The sequence below is a fragment of the Bubalus kerabau genome, chromosome 5 (genome assembly GCF_029407905.1).
Source record: "Bubalus kerabau isolate K-KA32 ecotype Philippines breed swamp buffalo chromosome 5, PCC_UOA_SB_1v2, whole genome shotgun sequence".
Classification (NCBI taxonomy): Eukaryota; Metazoa; Chordata; class Mammalia; order Artiodactyla; family Bovidae; genus Bubalus; species Bubalus kerabau.
Genome location: NC_073628.1, coordinates 34,346,900 through 34,372,234, shown reverse-complemented (window position 1 = coordinate 34,372,234; position 25,335 = coordinate 34,346,900). Strand labels below are relative to the sequence as shown.

The 25,335-nt window shown below is 40.5% G+C and overlaps 1 protein-coding gene across 1 annotated transcript in view; it reads left to right on the top strand.

Moving 5' to 3' along the window:
• The first annotated feature begins 1,346 nt into the window (after nt 1-1,346).
• The window catches only part of INTS4 (integrator complex subunit 4), a 117,828-nt gene continuing 93,839 nt past the window's right edge, over nt 1,347-25,335 (top strand). The window contains exons 1-3 of the mRNA XM_055581407.1: nt 1,347-1,727; nt 6,058-6,252; nt 17,935-18,052. Coding sequence (XP_055437382.1) covers nt 1,674-1,727; nt 6,058-6,252; nt 17,935-18,052 — 367 coding nt within the window. The 5' untranslated portion in view covers nt 1,347-1,673. The remainder of the gene's footprint in view (nt 1,728-6,057; nt 6,253-17,934; nt 18,053-25,335) is intronic.

Sequence of the window (25,335 nt, the reverse complement as noted above, 5' to 3'; positions counted from 1 at the left end):
TGTTTATGGGATGTGTATTTCTCTAAATAAATCCACTGCTTACCTATCACTTTGCTTCTTGCTGAAATCTTTCTGTGCTGAGACATAAAGAACCTGAGCTTCAGTAAGTCCTGACACGAGGTGAGCAATTTTAACTGAAAGACAGTGGGTTCAAGTCCCACCTCATGGGTTCAAGTCCCAGTCAGAGTTTTGGCTGGGTTCAAATCCCATCTGAGTTACGTGATCTGAAGCTTTGTTGCTTGATCCTTGGCCTCAGAATTCTTTCCACTCTCCCCTAGCTATCAGATGATGGCTTGATTCATTAAAGGATAGGTAGCTTTTCAACAACTGGAATGAGAGAGCAGGAAAAAGTACCCTAGGCCAGGAGAGGTTTGGAGGGGTGGCATACAGCTTTGTAAGCAGATAGGGTGGGGGGTCCCTAGACAAAGATGTAAGAAAAGCCATTTTTGGCTTAAGCCATTGTTTGATCTAAGCCTGACCACAATGCTTGTCCTTGAACAGGTCTCAGTAATTAATTATCTTGAGAGAAGTGAGGGAATGAAGGAACAAAAGAAATACGTTTTCTTGTTCCTTGCAGTCAAAAACCAGTTTTTCCTTAAAAATATATATGTAACAATCTGATATATGTCTTTGAGTTCTGCAAGAACTAATGTTCCCCACTGACGTGGAAGATGGAATGATGATGTAGACCCTCCTGACTTCAATCAACTAAAGCTTGAGCCCTGTAGACCTGCCCCAATCCAATGTTGAATTCTCCTCTGCGCAAGCGCCTTCATGAATGAATATGCATGCACCCTTAGGCTTCTGTGGTAGGTCAGAATTTGCCTACAGTGCATGACACCTGAGCTTGATCCCCTGGAGAAGGGGACAGCAATTCACTTCGGTATTCTTGCCTGGAGAATCCCATGGATGGAGTGGCCTGGTGGGCTAAGATCAATGTGGTCTCAAAGAGCTGGACACCATCGAGCGACTAATACTTAGCTTAAAGCGTCCCCAGTTTTGCTGTTTGGAGACACTGCTTTGGGGAAGATTGCTTGTGCTCTCCTTACTTGCTGCAAGTAATATGTCCTTACTTCTTTGGAACTTTGGTTAGTTGGATCTTCAGGCTTGACACCAACCAGAAGGCAAACCCAGTTTTTGAGCAACAGCTCGATCAAAAGGCGAGCACAGGATACAGACAGATAGCAAATACTGAGAACAGCAATGGATGATGGAGCTGTCAGTTTGACCTCTTTATGTTATCTTCTGAGTCAGAATCCTCACACAGCTCCAGGTTTTATCTCTAACTCTGGATAGCTCCACCTCTGCCCTTTACACTGTAGCACTTCCCCCGACCCTCCGTTTCCCTCCGTCACTCAAACCCAACAGAAAGCTCCCCAAAGCTCCCATTGGCTCCTCCAGCCTTTCCGACCCGCCTTCTCCTGCCAGAAGCCCCGCCCCCTGTGCTACGCTCCGGCTCCGGTTTCCGTTCCTCCCGCTCAGCAGGCGTAGGTCGCTAAATCCGGACGCACAGCGACAAGGCAGTCGAGCAGCCGGAAGCGGCTTCTCTTTCCCGGAACCCCACTGCCTTGTGGGACAGCGGCTGGTTCCTCCTTCCTGGGCAAGTTTTTTCGTATTCCTCTGCTTCCCTCAGCTCTGTCGGGTACGGAAGCTGAGAAGGTGTACGGGTAACCATGGCGGCCCATCTGAAGAAGCGGGTTTATGAGGAGTTCACTAAGGTGGTTCAGGTAAGCTCTGGAAGGAAAGGTCTCAGGACTGGTCTGGGAAAGGGGAAGGTTATCCACGCCCAGACACTTTGCCAGAACTGGCGCCACAAAGCTGGGTAGGGTGCCGGTGCTGCCAGTGCTTTGGTAGGTGCCTCTCTGACTACACTTTAGTGGGCGTGTTCATTGGCCGCTGCTGTTGTCAGTATTAACATGTGCAGTCTGACAGTAAAAAAACTATTAGAAGAAGCAAACAGCACCTTACAATTTACGAAAGTATCTTATCTGTTATCTCATTTTATTCATGTTACATTCAGTTCAGCAGCTCAGTCGTGTCCGACTCTTTGCGACCCCATGGACTGCAGCACCCCAGGCCTCCCTGTCCATCACCAACTCCCGGAGTTTACTCAAACTCATGTCCATCGAATGGGTGATGCCATCCAACCATCTCATCCTCTGTCGTCCCCTTCTCCTCCCGCCTTTAATCTTTCCCAGCATCAGGGTTTTTTCCCGATGAGTCAGTTCTTCGCATCAGGTGGCCAAAGTATTGGAGTTTCAGCTTCAGCATCAGTCCTTCCAATGAATATTCGGGACTGATTTCCTTTAGGTTTGACTGGTTTAATCTCCTTGCTGTCCAAGGGACTTCCAAGAGGCTTCCCCAAACACCACAGTTCATTAGCATCCTCGTTTTACAAATGAGGACTTTGAGACTTCTGGTGGGGTATTGACAAATTTCCTCCCAACTCCCATTACCAAAAAAGTGCCCAAAGCCAAGTTGGCTGTATGTAGAGCTCTAAGGGTTTGGAAGAGGAATCTATAGGAATCCTCAAGACCCAGTCACAGCAGGCGAGGGTCACAGGCTTCATAGGGGTTGAAGCTTTCGTTCGTAGAACAGCTCACTTATAAAGGAGGGCAGTACCATGCTTCCTCCTTTGGAGTTGTTTCAGGACTGAGGGGCCCAAACCGTGTCAACAGTCGGTGATTCTCTATGTATTTCCTCAGAGAGATCGCTAAAGTAGAGGTTGATCCCAAGTCATACGTTGTGTCCTGCTTCTCTGACTTTGTGTATCCAAATCTCCTGGGCTTGTTAAAATGTAGATTCTACTTAGTAAGTGAATTTTCTGGGGGAGGCAGGGCAATAATCTGCATTTCTGAAAAGCCCCTGGTTAATGCCAGCCAATAGCAGGTTTCCATCCATAGACTTGTGGCCTAGCAAGATTTAGACCATGCAGCAGGAGGCTGATCCTTAAGTATGTCATTTATTCCTTCAACAAGAGTTTATTGAATAAAGTAGTGGTTATTATGCATCAATATTGGGTATGGTGAAAGGTGCTGAGCTATAAAATCCAATACACATTAAGGTTCCTGTCCTTTCGGAACTCACAGGTGAGCGGGAGATGTGGAGCACCATATGTGAGATTATAGTATGGAGAGGTAATTGCATCGACAAACCAAGTCTTCCTTACTCTTTTACAACTACTTCTTTTTCTGAAAACTAGCCAAACTCTCTTGCCCTTTGTGATTTAACAGTATTCCTTCACTGCCTTTTTCATTTTTTTTTGTGTGTGGCATATTTCTGTTGTGTGTAGGGAAGTTAGTTGGCTTCTTATTCTTGTTTTTTTTTCTGAAAATAACTTTGATACCTTGTCAGTCTTGTTGCTCCTTTTTATGTGAAATTTGTTTTCTTGAACTTTTAGAATGAGTCAAGATTCAGGAAAGCTTTACAGAGCTCCCTCTTCCGTGGCTGGCTTTTTGGCATTTCCTAGCTCTGGATTCCTTTGCCCCCATTTAAAAAACAAATTGTGCCAAAATAAACATAACAGGATTTATCATTTTAACCATTTTTTAAGTGTGGAGTTCAGTGACATTAAGTCCATTCACTTTGTTGGGCAGTATCACTTCCTTTCTTTATTCTGCTGTTTCCTCTTATCAAGACTACTCACCGCTCCTCCAGCATGCCGTGTGTTTGGACCTTTCCAAACTTTTGTATCTGCTGTCTCTTTTACGTAGAATGGATGTCATTCTTCCCTTTCTTTTTGTTCTCCACCCAGTGGACTTAAATTTTTGCTTTAGTCTCTCCTCCCCAACTTCTGTAGCACTCATCTATTTGTACTTATCACTCGGTGCTACTGTTCAGGTCAGTTCAGTCGCTCAGTCGTGTCCAACTCCTTGTGACCCCATGAATCGCAGCACGCCAGGCCTCCCTGTCCATCACCAACTCCCAGAATCCACTCAGACTCACGTCCATGGAGTTGGTGATGCCATCCAGCCACCTCATCCTCTGTCGTCCCCTTCTCCTCCTGCCCCCAATCCCTCCCAGCATCAGAGTCTTTTCCAATGAGTCAACTCTTTGCATGAGGTGGTCAAAGTACTGGAGCTTCAGCTTTAGCATCATTCCTTCCAAAGAAATCCCAGGGCTGATCTTCAGAATGGACCGGTTGGATCTCCTTGCAATCCAAGGGACTCTCAAGAGTCTTCTCCAACACCACAGTTCAAAAGCATCAATTCTTCGGCGCTCAGCCCTCTTCACAGTCCAACTCTCACATCCATACATGATCACTGGAAAAACCATAGCCTTGACTAGACGGACCTTTGTTGGCAAAGTAATGTCTCTGCTTTTGAATATGCTATGTAGGTTGGTCATAACTTTCCTTCCAAGGAGTAAGCGTCTTTTAATTTCATGGCTGCAGTCACCATCTGCAGTGATTTTGGAGCTACTGTAATTACTAGTATTTGTTTCTGCCTACCAGTTTGGGCTCCTTGAGGGCAGAGGTAACGCTTGGTTCATCTGTGTTCCCTGGATAGACCATAGGGCCTGGCACACTAAAATACTGATGGTTGAATGATAGCAGATATTGGTTTGTCCTTCTCCTTATGTGCTCCTTAGGGAAAAAAAAATCGTCCCAGTTTTTTTACCTAATTGCTGATAACACTGAAGAATGAATTTGTGTGGGATAGGATGGAAATGGGTAAGGATTTTAGGAGCTCATTTCTTTGCTTCATTGTTCGTAAATGGTTACCACACAGTAATCACCTGAGATCTTAGTGCTTCTGTTATTTTTCCTCTGCCATGAAGATGAGAGAGAGAGAATTGATATGTGGTGCATATGATGTGTTTGTACGATAAAGACATTGTAGTTTTGACTTCTCAGGTATCCCTATGATGTAAGTATTGTATTCCTTTTTATAGAAGGAGGAGACCTGTAGCTACCAACTGATAATTTCACTCAAATTCCTTTGATTTCAAAGCCCTTAGTCTTATTATCATGCCATGCCATGTTCCCGTCTAGACTAATCCGACTCTCTAGTCTGCAGAGGTGTAATTTTATAAAGAGATGATTCTTCAAGGTATCATTATGATGCATCAAGTGTTAAGGAAAATTATTGATTACAACTTTATTCTTATGTTGTGATCCTCTCTATATCTACCCCAGGGCCTTACTTAAGCCCTGGAGTGAAGGTTCCCTTTTACATGAACTTTTTGACACTCCTTATATGTAACAGATGTGTCTGAAACAGTTCTAGTTATGTACTATCCTTGAGAGAATCGAGAAGACAGTTGCTCAGCTAATTTTGTGTGTTCTGTGGTTCAGATGAGGATTCCTGATTGAGAAAGACTAGCAGTAGGTCATCATTCCTATTTTATAGATGGTGAAACTGAGAATTATGACATCCTTAGAAGAGAGCAGCAGAGTTGGATCTCAGAGAGAACTCCTAATTCCACATCAGTTGTTTAGTAAACATTTATTAAGTAGCTGAAGTTTGCTAGGTGTGTGGCAATGCATTTTTCCCCTACACTGTCTATTCTTCTAATAAAGGTAGAATGATTTGGGTGAAAATAGTCATCTGTTGTGAGAGGAAGATTTTTTTCCTCAGTGTAAGCTGTAGACTGTTCCTGTTGGTTCTGGGTTTCTCAGGAGGGAAGGTGAGCCTAGTAAGTGCTTTAGCACAGCCTGAATATATTTGCTGAATTGAGATTTCTGTTCTAATAAAGAGTGGAACAGATCCTTTGTGTGTCCTCTTAACCCCGAAGCTACAGCAATCCTAAGAGATAGGCAGAACAAAATATTATGGACCTACTCTACAGAGAAAGAAACTGAGATTTGAAGAAATGAAATGACTTGCCCAAAGCCATTGGAGCTAGTGAAAAGCAAAATTGGGACTCATAACTTTGTCTCCAGTTGGGTCTTTTCCCAGTTCATAATGCTGCTTTTTTGTTTAGGCTAGGTCTGTTACCCAAATACATTATTTGGTGTAAGAAAAGTTAATTTTCATCAAATGAGGCAAAGTTAGCTTTGCAGACTCTTTGTTTTCAGCCAGGTTTTCATGTTTTATCTTCCTTACCCTCTTGCAGCAACAACAGGAAGAAGTTGCTACTAAGAAACTCCGAATGACAAAACCAAGTAAATCTGCAGCACTCCACATAGATCTGTGTAAGGCTACCTCCCCAGCAGATGCTTTGCAGTACCTACTTCAGTTTGCCAGGAAGCCTGTTGAGGCAGAAAGTGTGGAGGGAGTCGTCAGGATTCTCTTGGAACATTATTACAAGGTAAGAAGGTCTTGGGACCTGATGGCAGTAGGTATGAGAGTTGTATTATGTCTGCAGAATGGGTTAAAATGGCAAAATAAATAAGGTGTTCATTCAGCAGTCTTTCCTGAGTATCTTCTATATGCTAGGCGCTGTGGATACCGAGATGAAAAAGGTCCAAAAGATCCAAAAAGATCCTCTCCTTAGAAGCTTGGAGTAGCTAGATGGAGACAGATGTGAATGATAAAATGCATCAAATTGCTGAGGGTACTCGAGTGCAGTGGAGCACAGAGGAGGAGTTAACTTCATCCAGGACCAACTGTAACCAGATTTGCATCTGGTGTATAGTCTTCTCTCTGCTGTTACTGCTTTACTTCAGGGCCCCAGTATCTTAACTGCAGTAGCCCCTCTTTTTTTATAAGTTATGTAGCATTTTATTTCTCTGTTTTCATAGGCTAGAAAAAAGCGTCAAGTCATGCGTGATTAAATACAGAAAACAGTTTAAAGAGAGAAAATGAAATTCACAAAATACATTTCTTTTTCAGTTTTTGTTTGTGAGATCTGAGGTAAAGAAGAAATGATTTGTAAATATTTGAATCACAGATGACTTAGAATTTGAAACTTTAGTATGAAAATTATTAAGCTTATAGTAAAGTAGAGACAGTACTATAATGAAGTCCCAAATAACCCATCTTTGGGGTTAAATAGTTAATGTTTTGTCAAATTTGCTTTATTTGCTTTCCTGAAGTTTTTGTTAAAGTATCATAATATTTTCCCCAAATAGTTGATTAAATATCTCTTAAAAGGGTACATTGAAAAAAGATATAACCATCTAACCACCTCAATATAATTCAGTTATTCCTTAATGTCATCTAACAAATAGTTTGTATTCAAATTTCTCTGGTGGGGATGGTTTAGTTGCTAAGTTATGTGGAACTCTTGTGACCCTGTGGGCTGTAACCCTCCTGGCTCCTCTGTCCATGGAATTTCCCTTTGACAGAGGATAGGGGAGTGGGTTGTCCTTTCCTTCACCAGGGGATCTTCCCAGGGATAATCCCGTGTCTCCTGCATTGGCAGGCAAATTCTATACTACTGAGCCATGAAGGAAGCCCCAAATTTCTCTAGTTGTTCCCGGAATATCTTGTTATAGTTGATATGTTCAAATCAGAATGCAAACTGTGTCCACGCATGGCATTTGCTTTTTGTAAAATCTGGAACAATTTTTATTATTTTGGTGATATGACCTATTAAAGAAATTTGGTCAGTTGTTTTACAAACTGTCTTGTTTTCTGAATTTGTTTACTTCCTTGGTTAACTTGTTCCTCTATCTCCTATATTTACTATGAACTGGAAGTTAGATCAATAGACTTTGTTAGATCCCAGATAAGCATATTTTTGAAAAATTTAAGAATACCTTATAAATGATTTCTACTTCATATTTACATCAATCAGGATGTTTATGTATTGAAGTCCCTCCTTGCTTCTTATCTTTTTCCCTTTAGTCTCTTTTATTTTTATAAACTATCTGTATTTAAATATTTTATGTATGATCTAAAAAGTCCTTTTCTTCATATATAATGTTGTAGCTTAATCAGAATGGTTGCAGTTTTCCAAAGACCTTGTGTGTTTTCAGAAGTCAGTGTCTTTTCCCATGTTGTTACCTCAGCCTAGAACCCCTCTCCTTGACACGAACCTGGTCTGCTCTGTCATTTTCTCTGTCAAGTATTTTGCTTTCTCAGTCTTTCCACTTATCTTTCCTTCTGCTTGAAACACTTCCCTCAGGTGTTCATATGTCTGTTTCCCACACTGCATTAAAGCCTTTGCTTAAATGTTACTTTTTCATTAAGGTCTTCTTTCATCCCTCTATTTGAAATTGAAACTGACTATCCCACTTTCAGCACTTTTTAGCCCCTTCCTTTATTTTGTTTTCTCCAGAGCACTTAACATCTTCTAATATTGTATATAATTTTCTCATTTATTTTGTTCCTTGTCCATTTCCTTGTACAAGGATGTAAGATTCTCTTGAGCAATATGGGACCTTTTTTTTCTTCCAGTTTTATTGAGATATAATGACATACAGCACTATTTACATTTAAGGATACAGCATAATGATTTGGCTTGCGTAAGTCATAAAGAAATACAGTTCAGTTCAGTTCAGTTGCTCAGTTGTGTCCGACTCTTTGCGACCCTATGAACTGCAGCACGCCAGGCCTCCCTGTCCATCACAACTCCTGGAGTGTACCCAAACTCATGTCCATCAAGTTGGCAGTGCCATCCAACCATCTCATCCTCTGTTGTGCCCTTTTCCTCCTGCCCTCAATCTTTCCCAGCATCAGGGTCTTTTCAAATGAGTCAGCTCTTATCTTCAGGTGGCCAAAATATTGGAGTTTCAGCTTCAACATCAGTCCTTCCAATGAACACCCAGGACTGATTTCCTTTAGGATGGACTGGTTGGATCTCCTTGCAGTCCAAGGGACTCCCAAGAGTCTTCTCCAACACCACAGTTCAAAAGCATCAATTCTTCGGCGCTCAGCTTTCTTTATATATAGTCCAACTCTCACATCCTTACATGACTGCTGGAAAAACCATAACCTTGACTAGATGGACCTTTGTTGACAAAAGTAATGTCTCTGCTTTTGAATATGCTGTCTAGGTTGGTCATAACTTTCCTTCCAAGGAGTAAGCATCTTTTAATTTCATGGCTGCAGTCACCATCTGCAGTGATTTTGGAGCCCCCAAAAATAAAGTCAGCCACTGTTTCCACTGTTTCTCCATCTATTTCCCATGAAGTGATGGGACTGGATGCCATGATTTTAGTTTATTGAATGTTGAGCTTTAAGCCAACTATTTCATTCTCCTCTTTCACTTTCATCAAGAGGCTCTTTAATTCTTCTTCACTTTCTGCCATAAGGGTGGTGTCATCTGCATATCTGAGGTTATTGACATTTCTCCCGGCAATCTGGATTCCAGCTTATGCTTCTTCCAGCCCAGTGTTTCTCATGATGTACTCTGCATATAAGTTAAATAAGCAGGGTGACAATATACAGCCTTGATGTACTTCTTTTCCTGTTTGGAACCAGTCTGTTCCAGACTGGTTCCGTGTCCAGTTCTAAGTGTTGCTTCCTCACCTGCATACAGGTTTCTCAAGAGGTAGGTCAGGTGGTCTGGTATTCCCATCTCTTTAGAATTTTCCACAGTTTATTGTGATCCACACAGTCAAAGGCTTTGGCATAGTCAATAAAGCAGAAATAGATGTTTTTCTGGAACTCTCTTGCTTTTTCCATGATCCAGCGGATGTTGGCAATTTGATCTCTGGTTCCTCTGCCTTTTCTAAAACCAGCTTGAACATCTGGAAGTTCACGGTTCACGTACTGCTGAAGCCTGGCCTGGAGAATTTTGAGCATTACTTTACTAGCGTGTGAGATGAGTGCAATTGTGCAGTAGTTTGAGCATTCTTTGGCATTGCCTTTCTTTGGGATTGGAATGAAAACTGACCTTTTCCAGTCCTGTGGCCACTGCTGAGTTTTCCAAATTTGCTGGCATATTGAGTGCAACACTTTCACAGCATCATCTTTCAGGATTTGAAATAGCTCAACTGGAATTCCATCACCTCTACTAGCTTTGTAGGGATGCTTCCTAAGGCCCACTTCACTTCACATTCCAGGATGTGTGACTCTAGTTGATTGATCACACCATCGTGATTATCTGGGTTGTGAAAATCTTTTTGTATAGTTCTTCTGTTTATTCTTGCCACCTCTTCTTAATATCTTCTGCTTCTGTTAGGTCCATACCATTTCTGTCCTTTATTGTGCCCATCTTTGCATGGAATGTTCCCTTGGTATCTCTAAGTTTCTTGAAGAGATCTCTAGTCTTTCCCATTCTATTGTTTTCCTCTATTTCTTTGCATTGATCACTGAAGAAGGCTTTCTTATCTCTCCTTGCTATTCTTTGGAACTGTGCATTCAAATGGGTATATCTTTCCTTTTCTCCTTTGCCTTTCACTTCTCTTCTTTTGATAGCTATTTGTAAGACCTCCTCAGACAACCATTTTGCATTTCTTTTTCTTGGGGATGGTCGTGATCCCTGTCTCCTGTACATTGTCATGAACCTTCGTCCATAGTTCTTCAGGCATTCTGTCTATCAGATCTAGTCTCTTAAATCTGTTTCTCACTTCCACTGTATAATCATGAGGTATTTGACTTAGGTCATATCTGAATGGTCTAGTGGTTTTCCCCACTTTCTTCAATTTAAGTCTGAATTTGGCAATAAGGAGTTCATGATCTGAGACACAGTCAGCTCCTGGTCTTGTTTTTGCTGACTGTATAGAGCTTCTCCATCTTTGGCTGCAAAGAATATAATCAGTCTGATTTTGGTGTTGACCATCTGGTGATGTCCATGTGTAGAGTCTTCTCTTGTGTTGTTGGAAGAGGGTGTTTGCTGTGACTAGAGCGTTCTGTTTGCAAAACTTTGTTAGCCTTTGCCCTGCATCTTTGTGTAATCCAAGGCCAAATTTGCCTGTTACTCCAGGTATCTCTTGACTTCCTACTTTTGTGTTCCAGTCCCCTGTAATGAAAAGGACATCTTTTTGGGTGTTAGTTCTAGAAAGTCTTTTAGGTCTTCATAGAACCGTTCAACTTCAGCTTCTTCTGCATTACTGGTCGGGGCATAGACTTGGATTACCATGATGTTGAATGGTTTGCCTTGGAAACGAACAGAGATCATTCTGTCGCTTTTGAGATTGCATCCAAGTACTGCATTTCAGACTCTTTGGTTGACCATGATGGCTACTCCATTTCTTCTAAGGGATTCCTGCCCATAGTAGTAGATATAATGGTCATCTGAGTTAAATCCATCCATTTCCAGTCCATCTTAGTTCGCTGATTTCTAGAATGTTGACATTCACTCTTGCCATCTCCTGTTTGACCACTTCCAATTTGCCTTAATTTGTGGACTTAACATTCCAGGTTCCTATGCAATATTGCTCTTTACAGCATCGGAGCCTACTTCTGTCACCAGTCACATCCACACCTGGGTACTGTTTTTGCTTTGGTTCCATCCATTCATTCTTTCTGGAGTTATTTCTCCACTGATCTCCAGTAGCCTATTGGGCACCTACTGACCTGGGGAGTTCCTCTTTCAGTATCCTATCATTTTGCCTTTTCATACTGTTCATGGGGTTCTCAAGGCAAGAATACTGAAGTGATTTGCCATTCCCTTCTCCAGTGGACCACATTCTGTCAGACCTCTCCACCATGACCTGTCTGTCTTGGGTGGCCCCACGGGCATGGCTTAGTTTTATTGAGTTAGACAAGCTTTGGTCTGTGTGATCAGATTGGCTGGTTGTCTGTGATTGTGGTTTCAGTCTGTCTGCCCTCTGATGCCCTCTCTCAGCTCCTACTGTCTTACTTGGGTTTCTCTTACTTTGTACGTGGGGTATCTGTTCACAGCTCCCCTAGAAAGCACAGCTGCTGCTCCTTACCTTGAATGTGGGGTAGCTCCTCTCAGCTGCCGCTGCTGACCTTGGATGTGGGGTATCTCCTCATGGCCTCTTCTCCTAACCTTGGACGTGGGGTAGCTCCTCAACGGCCACCACTCCTGACCTTGGATGTGGGGTAGTTCCTCACCGGCTGCCGCTCCTGCACCACCAGAATACATTTAGTGAACATCTGTGATCTCTCATAGATACAAAATTAAAGAAATAGACACAAGTTTTTTTTCTTGTGTTGAGAACACTTGGGATTTACTCTCCTATAACAACTTTCGTATGTAACATACAGCAGTGTTAATTGTATTTATCATGTTATTCATTACAACCCTAATACTTAACCTCACAACTAAAAGTTTGTACCTTTTGACTGCCTTCATCCAGTTCCCTTCTGCCCACCTCTGCCTCTGGTAACCACAAATCTGATCCCCTTTTCCATGGATTCATTTGTTTTTAAAGTATAATTAAGGGCTTTCTTGGTAGCTCAGCTGGTAAAAAATCTACCTGCAATGCAGGAGACCCCAGTTCAACTCCTGGGTCAGGAAGATCCCCAGGAGAAGGGATAGGCTACCCTCTCCAGTATTCTTGGGCTTCCCTGGTGGCTCAGCTGGTAAAGAATCCGCCTGCAATGAGGGAGACCTGGGTTTGCTCCCTGGGTTGTTCCCTTCCCCCCACCTCTGCTTCTGGTAACCACAAATCTGATCCCCTTTTCTATGGATTTGTTTGTTTTTAAAGTAGAACTGACCTATAGGTTGTGCTACACAGTGTAGTGATGCAGTATTTCTATGCATTTCAAAATGACCACAATAAATCGAGTTATGATATGTCACCATACAAAGATATTAGTTATTGACTGTGTTCCCGATGCTGTACATTTCATGCTCATGATGCATTTATTTCACACCTGGAAGTATGTATCTCTTAATCTTCCTCACCTATTTCTCCCTCCTCCCGCTCTGGCAAACACCTATGTATCTCTGTATCTATGACTTTATTTCCATTTGGTTATGTTTATTCATTTGTTTTGTTTTTCAGATTCTACATATAAGTGAAATCATACAGTATGAATTTCTCTGACTTATTTTACTTAGCATAATACCCCCTAGATCCATCCATGTTGCTGCAAATTGCAAGATTTCATTTTTTTTTTATGGCTAAGATTCCATGGTGTATATATATATCACGTCTTTTTTACCCATTCATCTATCAATGGGCACTTAGGTTGCTTCCGTATCTTGGCTATTGTTATAATGCCACAACATACAGGGGTGCTGATATCTTTTGGAATTAGTATTTTTGTTTTCTTCTGATAAATACCCATGGATAGAATCTCTCGATTGTATGGAATATTTTTTCAACTTTTTATTATGGAACAAATCTATATACAGTTAGAATAGTTTAATTAATTCACATGTAGTTATTATCCAGCTTCAACAATTATCATTTCATGTCCAGATTTGTTTTATTCTCACCCCCCGAGCCCAACTCCTTCTGTCTACCTCCATTTCCTCCACTTTCACCCTCTGCACCAGATTCTTGTGAAAACAAATTCCTAGCATCATATCATTTTACTCTTAAATTTCAGTTTATATCTCTAACAGTAAAGACTCTTTTTAGGGACTTCCCTGGTGGTCCAGTGGTTAAGATTGTGCTTTTACTGCAGGGGACATGGGTTTGGGCCCTGGTTGGGGAACAGAGATCCTGCATGCCTTGTGGTATGGCCAAAAATTAATAATAAAAAGCTTCTTTTTAAAAACATAATACTGATACCATCTCTAGAAGAAGTGTTATGTCAGACCCTAAGCTGTTTAAACGAGGCCATGCTGCTTGCCTTAGTCTAGCAGATTCTAGCCCCAAAGGTAATGAGCAATAATAAGTTGGTCCAGATGTAGATTGATGACCATAGTGTTTTATTTATCCTTTCTTCTATTTTATCCAGAAATGTGGTATCTTGTATTTTAGTGGGTAATTACTTTGGCTTCTGCTTTTCTACTACAAATTTTTCTGTGGCCAGGTAGCAGTATCTGAACTTATTTCATATGAGGGATTCTTCATTTATTCTACTGTATTAGTTACTGTGGAGGATGTTAAAGAACTGTGAGACATGTTCTTTGTCCTTTAAGGACTAGCAGTATAGTTGCTAGACCAAATAATACATGTGATATATAGATAGTTAAGGGCTTGAGTTATTAATTTACTCATTTTGTTCATTCATTCAAAATGTTCTGGATACTAATTCTGCCAGCCCTTTGCTTCATGTTAGTGATACAGAGATTAATATATGATCCCTGATCTGAGTCTGATTGGGTAGATTAGACAATAAATGGATAATTGCACACTGATTTCCCAGGCAAGAATGCTGGTGTGGATTGCCATTTCCTTCTCCAGGGGATCTTCCCGACCCAGGGATCAAACCCATGTCGCCTGCCTTGGCAGGCGGATTCTTTACCACTCAGCCACCATGGTAACCCAGTACAGTGTTACAGGTATTATGAAATGTGGGACAGGTTATAACGTAACTTTTAAAGAAGAAGGTAATCAGTTTTACGTGGAAGCATAGGTCTAGAAGGGCATCGTAGAGTAGTGATGCTTGGTGGTGGTTTAGTCACTAAGTTGTGTCCGACTCTTGAGACCCCATGGACTATAGCCCGTGAGGCTCCTCTGTCCATGGGGTTCTCCAGGCAAGAATACTGAAGTGGGTTGCCATTTCCTTCTCCTGGGGATCTTCCTGACCCAAGGATTGAACCCGAGTCTCCTGCATTGCAGGCAGATTCTTTACCAACTGAGCTAGGGTGATGCTTGAGGTGAATCTTACAAAGCAGATTTTGACTAGTTGGAAAACAAGAGGAAAGGCGTTTTAGAAAGAAGGAAGAATTGTGAGCAAAGACTTGGAGATGTGAAATAATCTGTCACATTAGAAGAAATACAGGTAGTTGGGCTGGTGTACATTTTAAATTGAGAGCTCTTTAAGAGATAAGACTAGAAATCTTATCTAATAGAAGGTTTTTGAATTCTGCCTTGTGAATTTTTGTTTTAGCTGTCACTCTGTGGGGTGGTATGGCAGATGGAGGAATTGAATGAGGGCCAGGTAAGACAGGACTTAGGGTGACCAGCTAGGAAATTGGAAAGTCTATAGCAAGATGAGAAAAGCCTGAACAAAGAGAATTTTAATGGTGAGAAGAGCAGTTATTAGAGAGGCTTTTGACAGAGGCAGTTGTAAGCTTAGTCATGAAGGGTACCAGGGGATAATTTCAGAAAGTAGAAAAACTTGAGTAAAGTATCCAGATGAAGAAAGAATGTTACTGGATCAGATACTCTCATTATTCTTTGTTCCGTCCTTGCCTTCCTCTTATTTGCTAGACTTAGTATTTCTGCTTTCTTGGCTGTTTCTGTGTGTTTGGAGGTCTGTGACTCCATTCCAGACTGTAGAAAGGCTATGTAGCTTTTCTGTCCTTTCTTACTACAAAATTAGGGTATTTGACGAGTGCATTGTCTCTGAAAGACAATTACTTGATTTGATGATGTTCTTTCAGTCCATAAAGAATTGACTTCTCTTTGTATTCAGAACTGAACTTGGTATCTCCATTCATTCTCCAGTCTGCCTTATAGCAGGAAATGTACCACCATCGATGGAGCCTTACAATATAGAGCCTTACATCAGAAAACCAAGAAAGATAGTTTATACCACCCTCACCCTTTCCTCTCCCCATATTCCCTTCTTCACCAACTCATGTTGATTTTACTTTCTAAGTATCCCTTGAGTCCACCTACCTCCCTGTTTCCACTATTACCCCAGTAATCTAAGTAACTATCGTATTTTTAGAACTTTATTATGAACAGTAACACAAAGAATATGTAGAAAAAACTCATATAGTCTATTGATCAACATGAACACAGGGTGTGACTGCCATCCAGGTTAAGAAATGGACTATAATGAAAGTCCCATAGGCCCCCTCAAAATTCTTTGTAATTATTTCTCCTTACTTTTTCAAAGATAACCATCACTCTCTTGACTTTACGGGTAAAAGCTTCCTTTAAAAAGATTTTTTTTAATCATTCAAACCTGTACTAAATGCAACCCATGCTTCCTTCCTTCCTCCTTTCCTCCTTTACTTTCTGTGTGTATCTTTTTATGTGTAACTCTCGCTCAAAATTCTATCTTGAGATTTACCTCTGTTGTTAACTTTAGCTATAGTTCATTTATTTTTATCGCAGTATAACATTTCATTGTATGAATATGCCATAATTTATTTATTCTTTCTATTATTGATAGACATTTAGATTGTCTCCAGTTTTTAGCTATTATTTATTCTTGTCTTTTAATTTCTTTATAAATTTTTAAATCAACTTGTGAAAATCTGCCTGAAAAGAAAATTTCTTGTTAGAATTTTGATTAGGGTTGCATTAATTCTGTAATTAAGATGCAGTTTGCTGATTGGCATTTTATAACATTGAGTCTTCCATTCAATGGACATGGTATGTCCATTATTTTAATGCTGTTTTCTGCATAGAAGTTTTGTACATCTTTTTGTTAGTTATTCCTATATAGTTAATATTTTGTTACTGTAAATGATATATTTAAAAATTCTATTTTTAGGTAGTACATAGAGGATATTCAGAAATGCAGTTGGTTTTTGTTTATTAAACCCTATATCTAACAACTTTGTTAAGCTCATTTAATAATTTTAATAAATTATGTGTATGTTCTTTTAGATTCTTTACGAGTAATCATGTCACCATATAATGGCTTTGTCTAGTACTAATATAATGATACCAGCTATCTCTTGCATGATATACCTATTTCTACCTTTTATTTTCAACTCTTTTTTTTAATCACTTTTTATTTTGTGACCCAACAGCATATAGTTAGTTTTTTAAGAAATTTTACCTGACAGTGTTTAGTTTTAATTGGAGCATTTAGTTCTTTATATTTAATGTGTTTATTGAAATATATGGGTTTAAATCTACCCTCTTATGAAATACATTCTATTTATCTTACTTGCTAGTGTTCTTTTTTTCCTCTCAGTTGTTACCATCTTGTGCATTGGCTCTTTTTTAAAAAATTCTCTCCTCCACTGCTTTTTTATTAGCTTGGGAATTATACATTTTACTGGTTAACCTAGATATTACGTTAATTCTTTTTAAGAATTAATTAATTTTATTTTTGACTGCTCTAGGTCTTCATTTCTGTGCATGAACTTTCTCTAGTTGTGGTGGGTAGTGGCTACTCCCAAGTTGCAATACGGGGGCTTCTTAGAGTGGTGGTTTCTCTTGTTGCAGAGCACAGGTTCTAGGGCACTTGGGCTTCCATAGTTGTGGCACATGGACTCAGTAGTTGCTTGCAGGCTCTAGAGCACAAGCTCAGCAGGTGGGATTGCATGGACTTAGTTGCTCCGCACCATGTGGGGTCTTCTGGACAAGGGACTGAACCTGTGTCCCCTGCTTTGGCAAGTGGATTCTTAACCACTGAACCACCATTCACTCAGTTACGTCTGACTCTGCGACCCCACAGACTGTAGCCCTCCAGGCTCTTCTGTCCATGGAGTTCTCTAGGCAAGAATCCTGGAGTAGGTTGCCATTTCCTTCTTTTAGGGGATCTTCCTGACCCAGGGATCTAACCTGGTTCTCTTGCATTGCAGGTGGATTCTTTACCATCTGAGCCAACAGGGAAGCCCAATAAATCATTTCTTAGTCTCTTTTGCCTTGGGGCCCGGGTCCAGGCACCGGACCTCCACCCAGACAATTAGATTCACCTGCTCTGAACTTCTGATCAGGACATGGTGACCCAAAAAAACCGAGCGAAAATTTTCTGGCGATAGCAGCAGTAGCTGCAGCACCCAATTTCTGGGGGCTCCAAAAACAGTCGCGCAGATAGCAGTGTTGGGGTGCCTGGTGTTTATGGTACAAGTTGCTGCAGCTCATGTCAAATGTGACTGCGCAGTGGAAGAAAGGTACTTTTAATTCCAGAAGCATACATCTGGTGAGAAATTAATGACATCAGGAAGGTGTGAAAATATTCTCATTCACTTTGCTTTATTTGGATGTAACACACAGACTGAGAAAAACTTTCTCCCCCAAAGCATATACAGCTAATTTTTCAGAAATAAAGCTTGGGAATACTCGGATCATTGAGTCTTTTTTGAGATACTTCCCATGTTTCCTGTTGTTGGTTAGCTGAGAGTAGAGCATTAAGGTAACAATAGCTTCTTTTGTTGCAGGAGAATGATCCGTCTGTGAGACTGAAAATTGCATCATTGTTGGGTTTACTGTCAAAGACTGCAGGCTTTTCACCAGACTGCATTATGGACGATGCTATTAATATCCTGCAGAATGAAAGTAAGTTGAAGTTTAAAAGCTGTAGAGGGAATTCCCAGGTGGTCCAGTGATTAGGACTCTGCACTTCCACTGAAGGGGCAGGAGTTCCATCCCTGGTTGGAAAACTAAGATCCTCTGTGCCTCGCTGTGCAACCAAATAAATAAATAAAAGTTGTATAACTAGAGCAGAAATCTTTAGTTCCTTTTGTATAAAGTGTAGAGCAAAGTTTTGTTGTGTTGGTGGTTATTGAAAAGAAATTTGAGGATGACAGCAGCAGCAGTAAAACCATGTACATATATTTACCTTAGAGTTAAAATACAGGTTTGTCTCTTAATAGCTGTCATTTATTGACCTCTACTAAGACTGCTGCACAATTGCACTCATCTCTCATACTTTGAGCTAGTAAAGTAATGCTCAAAATTCTCCAAGCCAGGCTTCAGCAGTACATAAACTGTGAACTTGCAGATGTTCAAGCTGGTTTTAGAAAAGGCAGAGGAACCAGAGATCAAATTGCCAACATCCGCTGGATCATCGGAAAAACAAGAGAGTTCCAGAAAAACATCTATTTCTGCTTTATTGACTATGCCAAAGCCTTTGGCTGTATGGATCACAATAAACTGTGGAAAATTCTGAAAGAGATGGGAATACCAGAGCACCTGACCTGCCTCTTGAGAAATCTGTATGCAGGTCAGGAAGCAACAGTTAGAACTGACATGGAACAACAGACTGGTTCCAAAAGGTCAAGGCTGTATATGGTCACCCTGCTTATTTAACTTATATGCAGAATACATCATGAGAAACACTGGGCTGGAAGAAGCATAAGCTGGAATCAAGATTGCTGGGAGAAATCTCAATAACCTCAGATATGCAGATGACACCACCCTTATGGCAGAAAGTGAAGAAGAATTAAAGAGCCTCTTGATGAAAGTGAAAGAAGAGAGTGAAAAAGTTCGCTTAAAGCTCAACATTCAGAAAATGAAGATCATGGCATCCGGTCCCATCACTTCATGGCAAATAGATGGGGAAACAGTGGAAACTGTGACTGACTTTATTTTTGGGGGCTCTAAAATCACTGCAGATGGTGATTTCAGCCATGAAATTAAAAGATGCTTACTCCTTGGAAGGAAAGTTATGACCAACCTAGACAGCATATTAAAAAGCAGAGACATTACTTTGTCAACAAAGTTCCATCTAGTCAAGGCTATGGTTTTTACAGTAGTCACGTATGGATGTGAGAGTTGGACTGTAGAGAAAGCTGAGCGCCAAAGAATTGATGCTTTTGAACTGTGGTGTTGGAGAAGACTCTTGGGAGTCCCTTGAACTGCAAGGAGATCCAACCAGTCCATCCTAAAATCAGTCCTGGGTGTTCATTGGAAGGACTGATGTTGAAGCTGAAACTCCAATATTTTGGTCACCTGATGCGAAGAGTTGACTCATTTGAAAAGACCCTGATGTTGGGAAAGACTGAAGGCAGGAGGAGAAGGGGATGACAGAGGATGAGATGGTTAGATGTCATGTCCATCACCGACTCAATGGACATGAGTTTGAGTAAACACTGGGAGTTGGTGATGGACAGGGAGGCCTGCCGTGCTGTGGTTCATGGGGTCGCAAAGAGTTGGACACGACTGAGCGACTGAATTGAACTGAGCTGAAGAGCCATATACCTAAGATAGTTTACATATGACATAAGATAGATAATATTGTCCTTATTTTATAGGTGGGGAAACTGAAGCTCAGAGAAGTTAACTGACCTGTTCAAGGTTACGAGTCTGTAACAGAGTTGATGTTTTATTGACTGTGTCTACCAACCCAGCAGGGGCTTCCCGGGTGACTCAGTGGTAAAGGACCTGCCTTTACCAGTGGAGATGCAGGAGGCATAGATTTGATCTCTGGGTCGGGAAGATCCGCTGGAGAAGGGAATGGCTGCCCGCTTCAGTACTCTTGCCTGGAGAATCCCATGCATGGAGGAGTCTGGTGGACAGTTCATGGGGTTGCAAAGAGTCAGACATGACTGAACAACTAAGTACACACACCCACACCCTCACACACCCCCCTGGTCATGGGGTCCTCCACCATTTAGTTCCTATAAAAGCAGAAACTAAAGCAGACTTTAGTTCCCAAGTCTCATATGTTGTTGCCTTTTCTATTTGTTCCTTGTTGATGTGTACTAAACGTCTCAGTGTTTAGGTGAAAAGGAAAACTGTTTCACCATAAGAATTTTTTTTAATTATATTTGTCTTGTTTTATTTATGTACAAGATTTTCTAATAGAGTTAGTGCCTTATCACCTTGTTACTTATTCTGAAATTTAAAAAAAGGAAATCTTTTGCTGCTGTTTCTGAAAATATTTTAGTTTTGTTTGAATTGGTAGTAATTTCAAAAAATAGTTTTATTTCACTTTAGGGTATCCATATTTAAACAAATATGATTATTTAAATATTGGACGACAGTTTATTCTATAAACAAGAGGTTATAAGAATAATAAAGGGCTAGTGAACTTAAGAGATAATCTAAATTCATTTATTGTACAACTAATGATACAAATATAAGTGGCCCATTGGTTGATATTGAAAATATTTTTTGTAGAAACAACTTTATATTTAAATTTTAGTTGTATTGAATTTTGACCCAAGACTTACATTTCATAGAAAACAATCAAAATACCTTAAAAACTTTTTTTGACATTTATTGAAAGCTAATGTAATGATATTAAGGGAAAAATTAAAAAATATTCCTACTGCTACCATACAACTATTTGTTTTACATATTACCTTTTACTTACATAAGTTTTATATGGTTGTACTTACAGCGAATGTATTATTTTATCTTTTAGTATATTTACTTAACATTATATATAATTTTCCCATTTTTATACATTCAGTTCAGTTCAGTCGCTCAGTCGTGTCCAATTCTTTGCGACCCCATGAATTGCAGCACGCCAGGCCTCCCTGTCCATCACCAACTCCCGGAGTTCACCCAAACTCATGTCCATCGAGTTGGTGATGCCATCCAGCCGTCTCATCCTCTGTCGTCCCCTTCTCTTCCTGCCCCCAATCCCTCCCATCATCAGGGTCTTTTCCAATGAGTCAACTCTTCGCATGAGGTGGCCAGGGTACTGGAGTTTCAGCTTTAGCATCAGTCCTTCCAATGCACACCCGGGACTGATCTCCTTTTGAATGGACTGGTTGGATCTCCTTTCAGTCCAAGGGACTCTCAAGAGTCTTCTCCAACATCACAGTTCAAAAGCATCAATTCTTTGGTGCTCAGCTTTCTTCACAGTCCAACTCTCACGTCCGTACATGACCACAGGAAAAACCATAGCCTTGTCTAGACAGACCTTTGTTGGCAAAGTAATGTCTCTGCTTTTTAATACGGTATGTAGGTTGATCATAACTTTCCTTCCAAGGAGTAAGTGTCTTTTAATTTCATGGCTGCAGTCACCATCTGCAGTGATTTTGGAGCCCAAGAAAACAAAGTCAGTCACTGTTTCCACTGTTTCCCCATCTATTTCCCATGAAGTGATGGGACCGGATGCTATGATCTTAGTTTTCTGAAAGCTTTAAGCCAATTTTTTCACTATCCTCTTTCACTTTTATCAAGAGGCTTTTTAGTTCCTCTTTGCTTTCTGCTATAAGGGTGGTGTCATCTGCATAACTGAGGTTATTGATATTTCTCCCGGCAATCTTGATTTTATACATTACCTTGATAAAAATTAGGGTGTTGATAATATAGTAAATATTTCTTTGCTCTTATAGTTAGTGGCAAAAAAATATTTCTTTTAAAAGCACCAATGCAATTGTATTGCCTCAATATCCCTTTTTTCCCTGGAAAGTTCTTATATGAGCTATATTTGGAAGAATTTCTTACTTATTGATTGGGGATTTCATAGAGTCATAGACTGTTTGAGATATAAATGGCCTTATAGTGATCATCTTGTCTAATTGCTTCATTTTGCAGATGACAAGACTGTTAAGAACCAGAGAGATGAAATGAGTTGAAGTGAGTTGGTCTAGCTAAAAGTAGTAGCAGAATTGCAAACTTAGTGTGGTGCTCTTTCTTATGGGCTACAATTTAACTAAAAACACTTTATCTCTGAAACAGAAACATTAGAAGAGAGACTTAATTTTAAATCATTCTAGCCAAATTATGCAATATTCATGAAAATAGCTGTTTTACTTTTTTTAAGTATTCTAATGTTTCTTATTTAATTGTAAGAGATCTGGTCTAGGACTCCTCCTGGTTTCCTGTTCCTGGCCCACCTAGATTCATAGAAGATAGAATTGGAAGGGACCCTAAGTTTCATCTAGTTCAAACCCTTAGTTTCAAGGCTGAGGAAGATGAACTCCGGGGAATTAAAGTGACTGCTGAAGTCACTTTATATTTGCATCTTAAAATTAAGAGTTTTCTAATTATCAGTCTGAATATTATCAAATCCAAGACTGTGGTCTGCACCTTGGACCAGAAGTCTTTAAGTTCATCAAATGCATGAATTTTGTAACTGTTTGGCAAGCATTGCTTCTCTAGTACATGCTACACCACTAATGATAATGTCAAGCTTGTTTTAGAGGAGGTATAATTAGCGTACTGTGGGAGCAGAGGAGAGAATGGGATCAGTGCTGACTGGTGGGCTCTAGAAAGGCTTAGTGAAAAGGTAGGTTTGGAAAATCCAAATCCTCCAAATTTGGGGAAGGGTGATACCAAGAAGGAACATGATGATAGAAGATAGAAGACTGGCAAAGTATAAGAGATGCTTGAAGAACTGAGTTGTTTGAGAGATCGATAGGAAGGAAGTAAGGGGCTTTTGGAAGAAAAACATTGGTAAAATGTTCTGAAGCCAAAGGGTAGTAGTCTTGAGTGCTGAGGATTTTAAATGTTATTTTGTAGGCAGTGGATACCTAGTTCTCCTTGAACAAGGCATGAAGTGATCAAGTCTAGTTTTATAAGGATAATTTAGTGGTTGTGTGGAATTTGCTCTGATGAACTGGGTGGTTTAGAGAAGAAATGTGGAGGATACATTTATTCTTGTGGCTATGCTATACTATGCTAAGTCACTTCAGTCGTGTCCGACTCTGTGCGACCCCATAGACGGCAGCCCACCAGGCTCCCCCGTCCCTGGGATTCTCCAGGCAAGAACACTGGAGTGGGTTGCCATTTCCTTCTCCAATGCAGGAAAGTGAAAAGTGAAAGTGAAGTCACTCAGTCGTGTCCGACTCTTAGCGACTCCATGGACTGCAGCCTACCAGGCTCCTCCGTCCATGGGATTTTCCAAGCAAGAGTACTGGAGTGGGGTGCCATTGCCTTCTCCGATTCTTGTGGCGATGTCCATCTAACCCGAACTTACAGTGTAGGCCTGGAACTCAGCGGAGAGACCGGGATTTAAGATTTAGATTAGATTTATGATTTATTAGAGGCAAGAGTTAAGTTCAAAAAGTCTAGCTGTCTTTTTATGGTTGTCATGCAGAATCATCTTTTTTAAGAAATAAATTTTAGAGCAGTATGGTGGTATTGATTTCTTCACCTCTCTTTTATTACCTTCTTTTCTCTTTGTGACCTCTTTCATATTGGAGACTTACCTTTCCTTTTTTAATCTATTCAACTTAAAAAAATTATTATATTCTTATTGAAATATAAGATTTACAGTGTTACTTTGCGACCCCATGGACTGCAGCACATCAGGCCTCCCTCTCCATCATCAACTCCCAGAGCTCACACAAACTCATGTCCATTAAGTCAGCGATGCCATCCAACCATTTCATCCTCTGTTGTCCCCTTCTCCTTCTGCCTTCAATCTTTCCCAGCATGAGGGTCTTTTCAAATGAGTCAGTTCTTCACATCAGGTGGCAAAGTATTGGAGTTTTAGCTTTAGCATCAGTCCTTCCAATGAATACTCAGGACTGATTTCCTTTAGGATGGACTGGTTGGATCTCCTTGCAGTACAGAGGACTCTCAAGAGTCTTCTCCAATACCACAGTTCAAAAGCATCAATTCTTCCACACTCAGCTTTCTTTATAAACTCTCATGTCCATACATGACTACTGGAAAAACCATAGCTTTGACTATAGGGACCTTTGTTGGCAAAGTAATGTCTCGGCTTTTGAATATGCTGTCTAGGTTGGTCATAGCTTTTCTTCCAAGGAGCAAGCGTCTTTTAATTTCCTGGCTGCAGTCACCACCTGCAGTAATTTTGGAGCCCAAAAAAATAAAGACTCTCACTGTTTCCATTATTTCCCCATCTATTTCCCATGAAGTAATGGGACCAGATGCCATGATCTTAGTTCTCTGAATGTTAAGTTTTAAGCCAGCTTTTTCACTCTCCTCTTTCACTTTCATCAAGAGGCTCTTTAGTTCTTTTTTACTTTCTGCTATAGCGTGGTATCATCTGCATATCCGAGATGACGTTATTGATATTTCTTCCAGGCATCTTGATTCCAGCTTGTGCTTCATCTAGCCTGGCATTTCTCATGATGTACTCTGCATAGAAGTTAAATAAGCAGGGTGACAATATACAACCTTGAGGTACTCCTTTCCTGATTTGGAACCAGTCTGTTGTTCCACATCCAGTTCTAACTGTTGCTTCTTGACCTGCATACAGATTTCTCAGGAGGCAGGTCAGGTGGTCTGATATTCCCATCTCTTTAGAATTTTCCACACAGTTCAAAGGCTTTGGCATAGTCAGTAAAGCAGAAGTAGATGTTTTTCTGGAACTCTCTTGCTTTTTACATGATCCAGCGGATGTTGGCAATTTGGTCTCTGGTTCCTCTGCCTTTTCTAAATCCAGCTTGAACATCTGAAGTTCATGGTTCACGTACTGTTGAAGCCTGGCTTGGAGAATTTTGAGTATTACTTTGCTAGTGTATGAGATGAGTGCAGTTGTGTGATAGTTTGAGCATTCTTTGCCATCGTGTTTCTTAGGGATTGGAATGAAAACTGACCTTTTCCAGTCCTGTGGCCACCGTTGAGTTTTCCAAATTTGCTGGCATATTGAGTGCAACGCTTTCACAGCATCATCTTTTAGGATTTGAAATAGTTCAACTGGAATTCCATCACCTCCACTAGCTTTGTTTGTAGGGATGCTTCCTAAGGCCCACTTGACTTCACATTCCAGGATGTCTGCTCTAGATGAGTGATCACACCATTGTGATTATCTCGGTTGTGAAGATCTTTTTGTATAGTTCTTCTGTTTATTCTTGCCACCTCTTCTAATATCTTCTGCTTCTGTTAGGTCCATACCATTTCTGTCCTTTATTGTGCCCATCTTTGCATGAAATGTTCCCTTGGTATCTCTAATTTTCTTGAAGAGATCT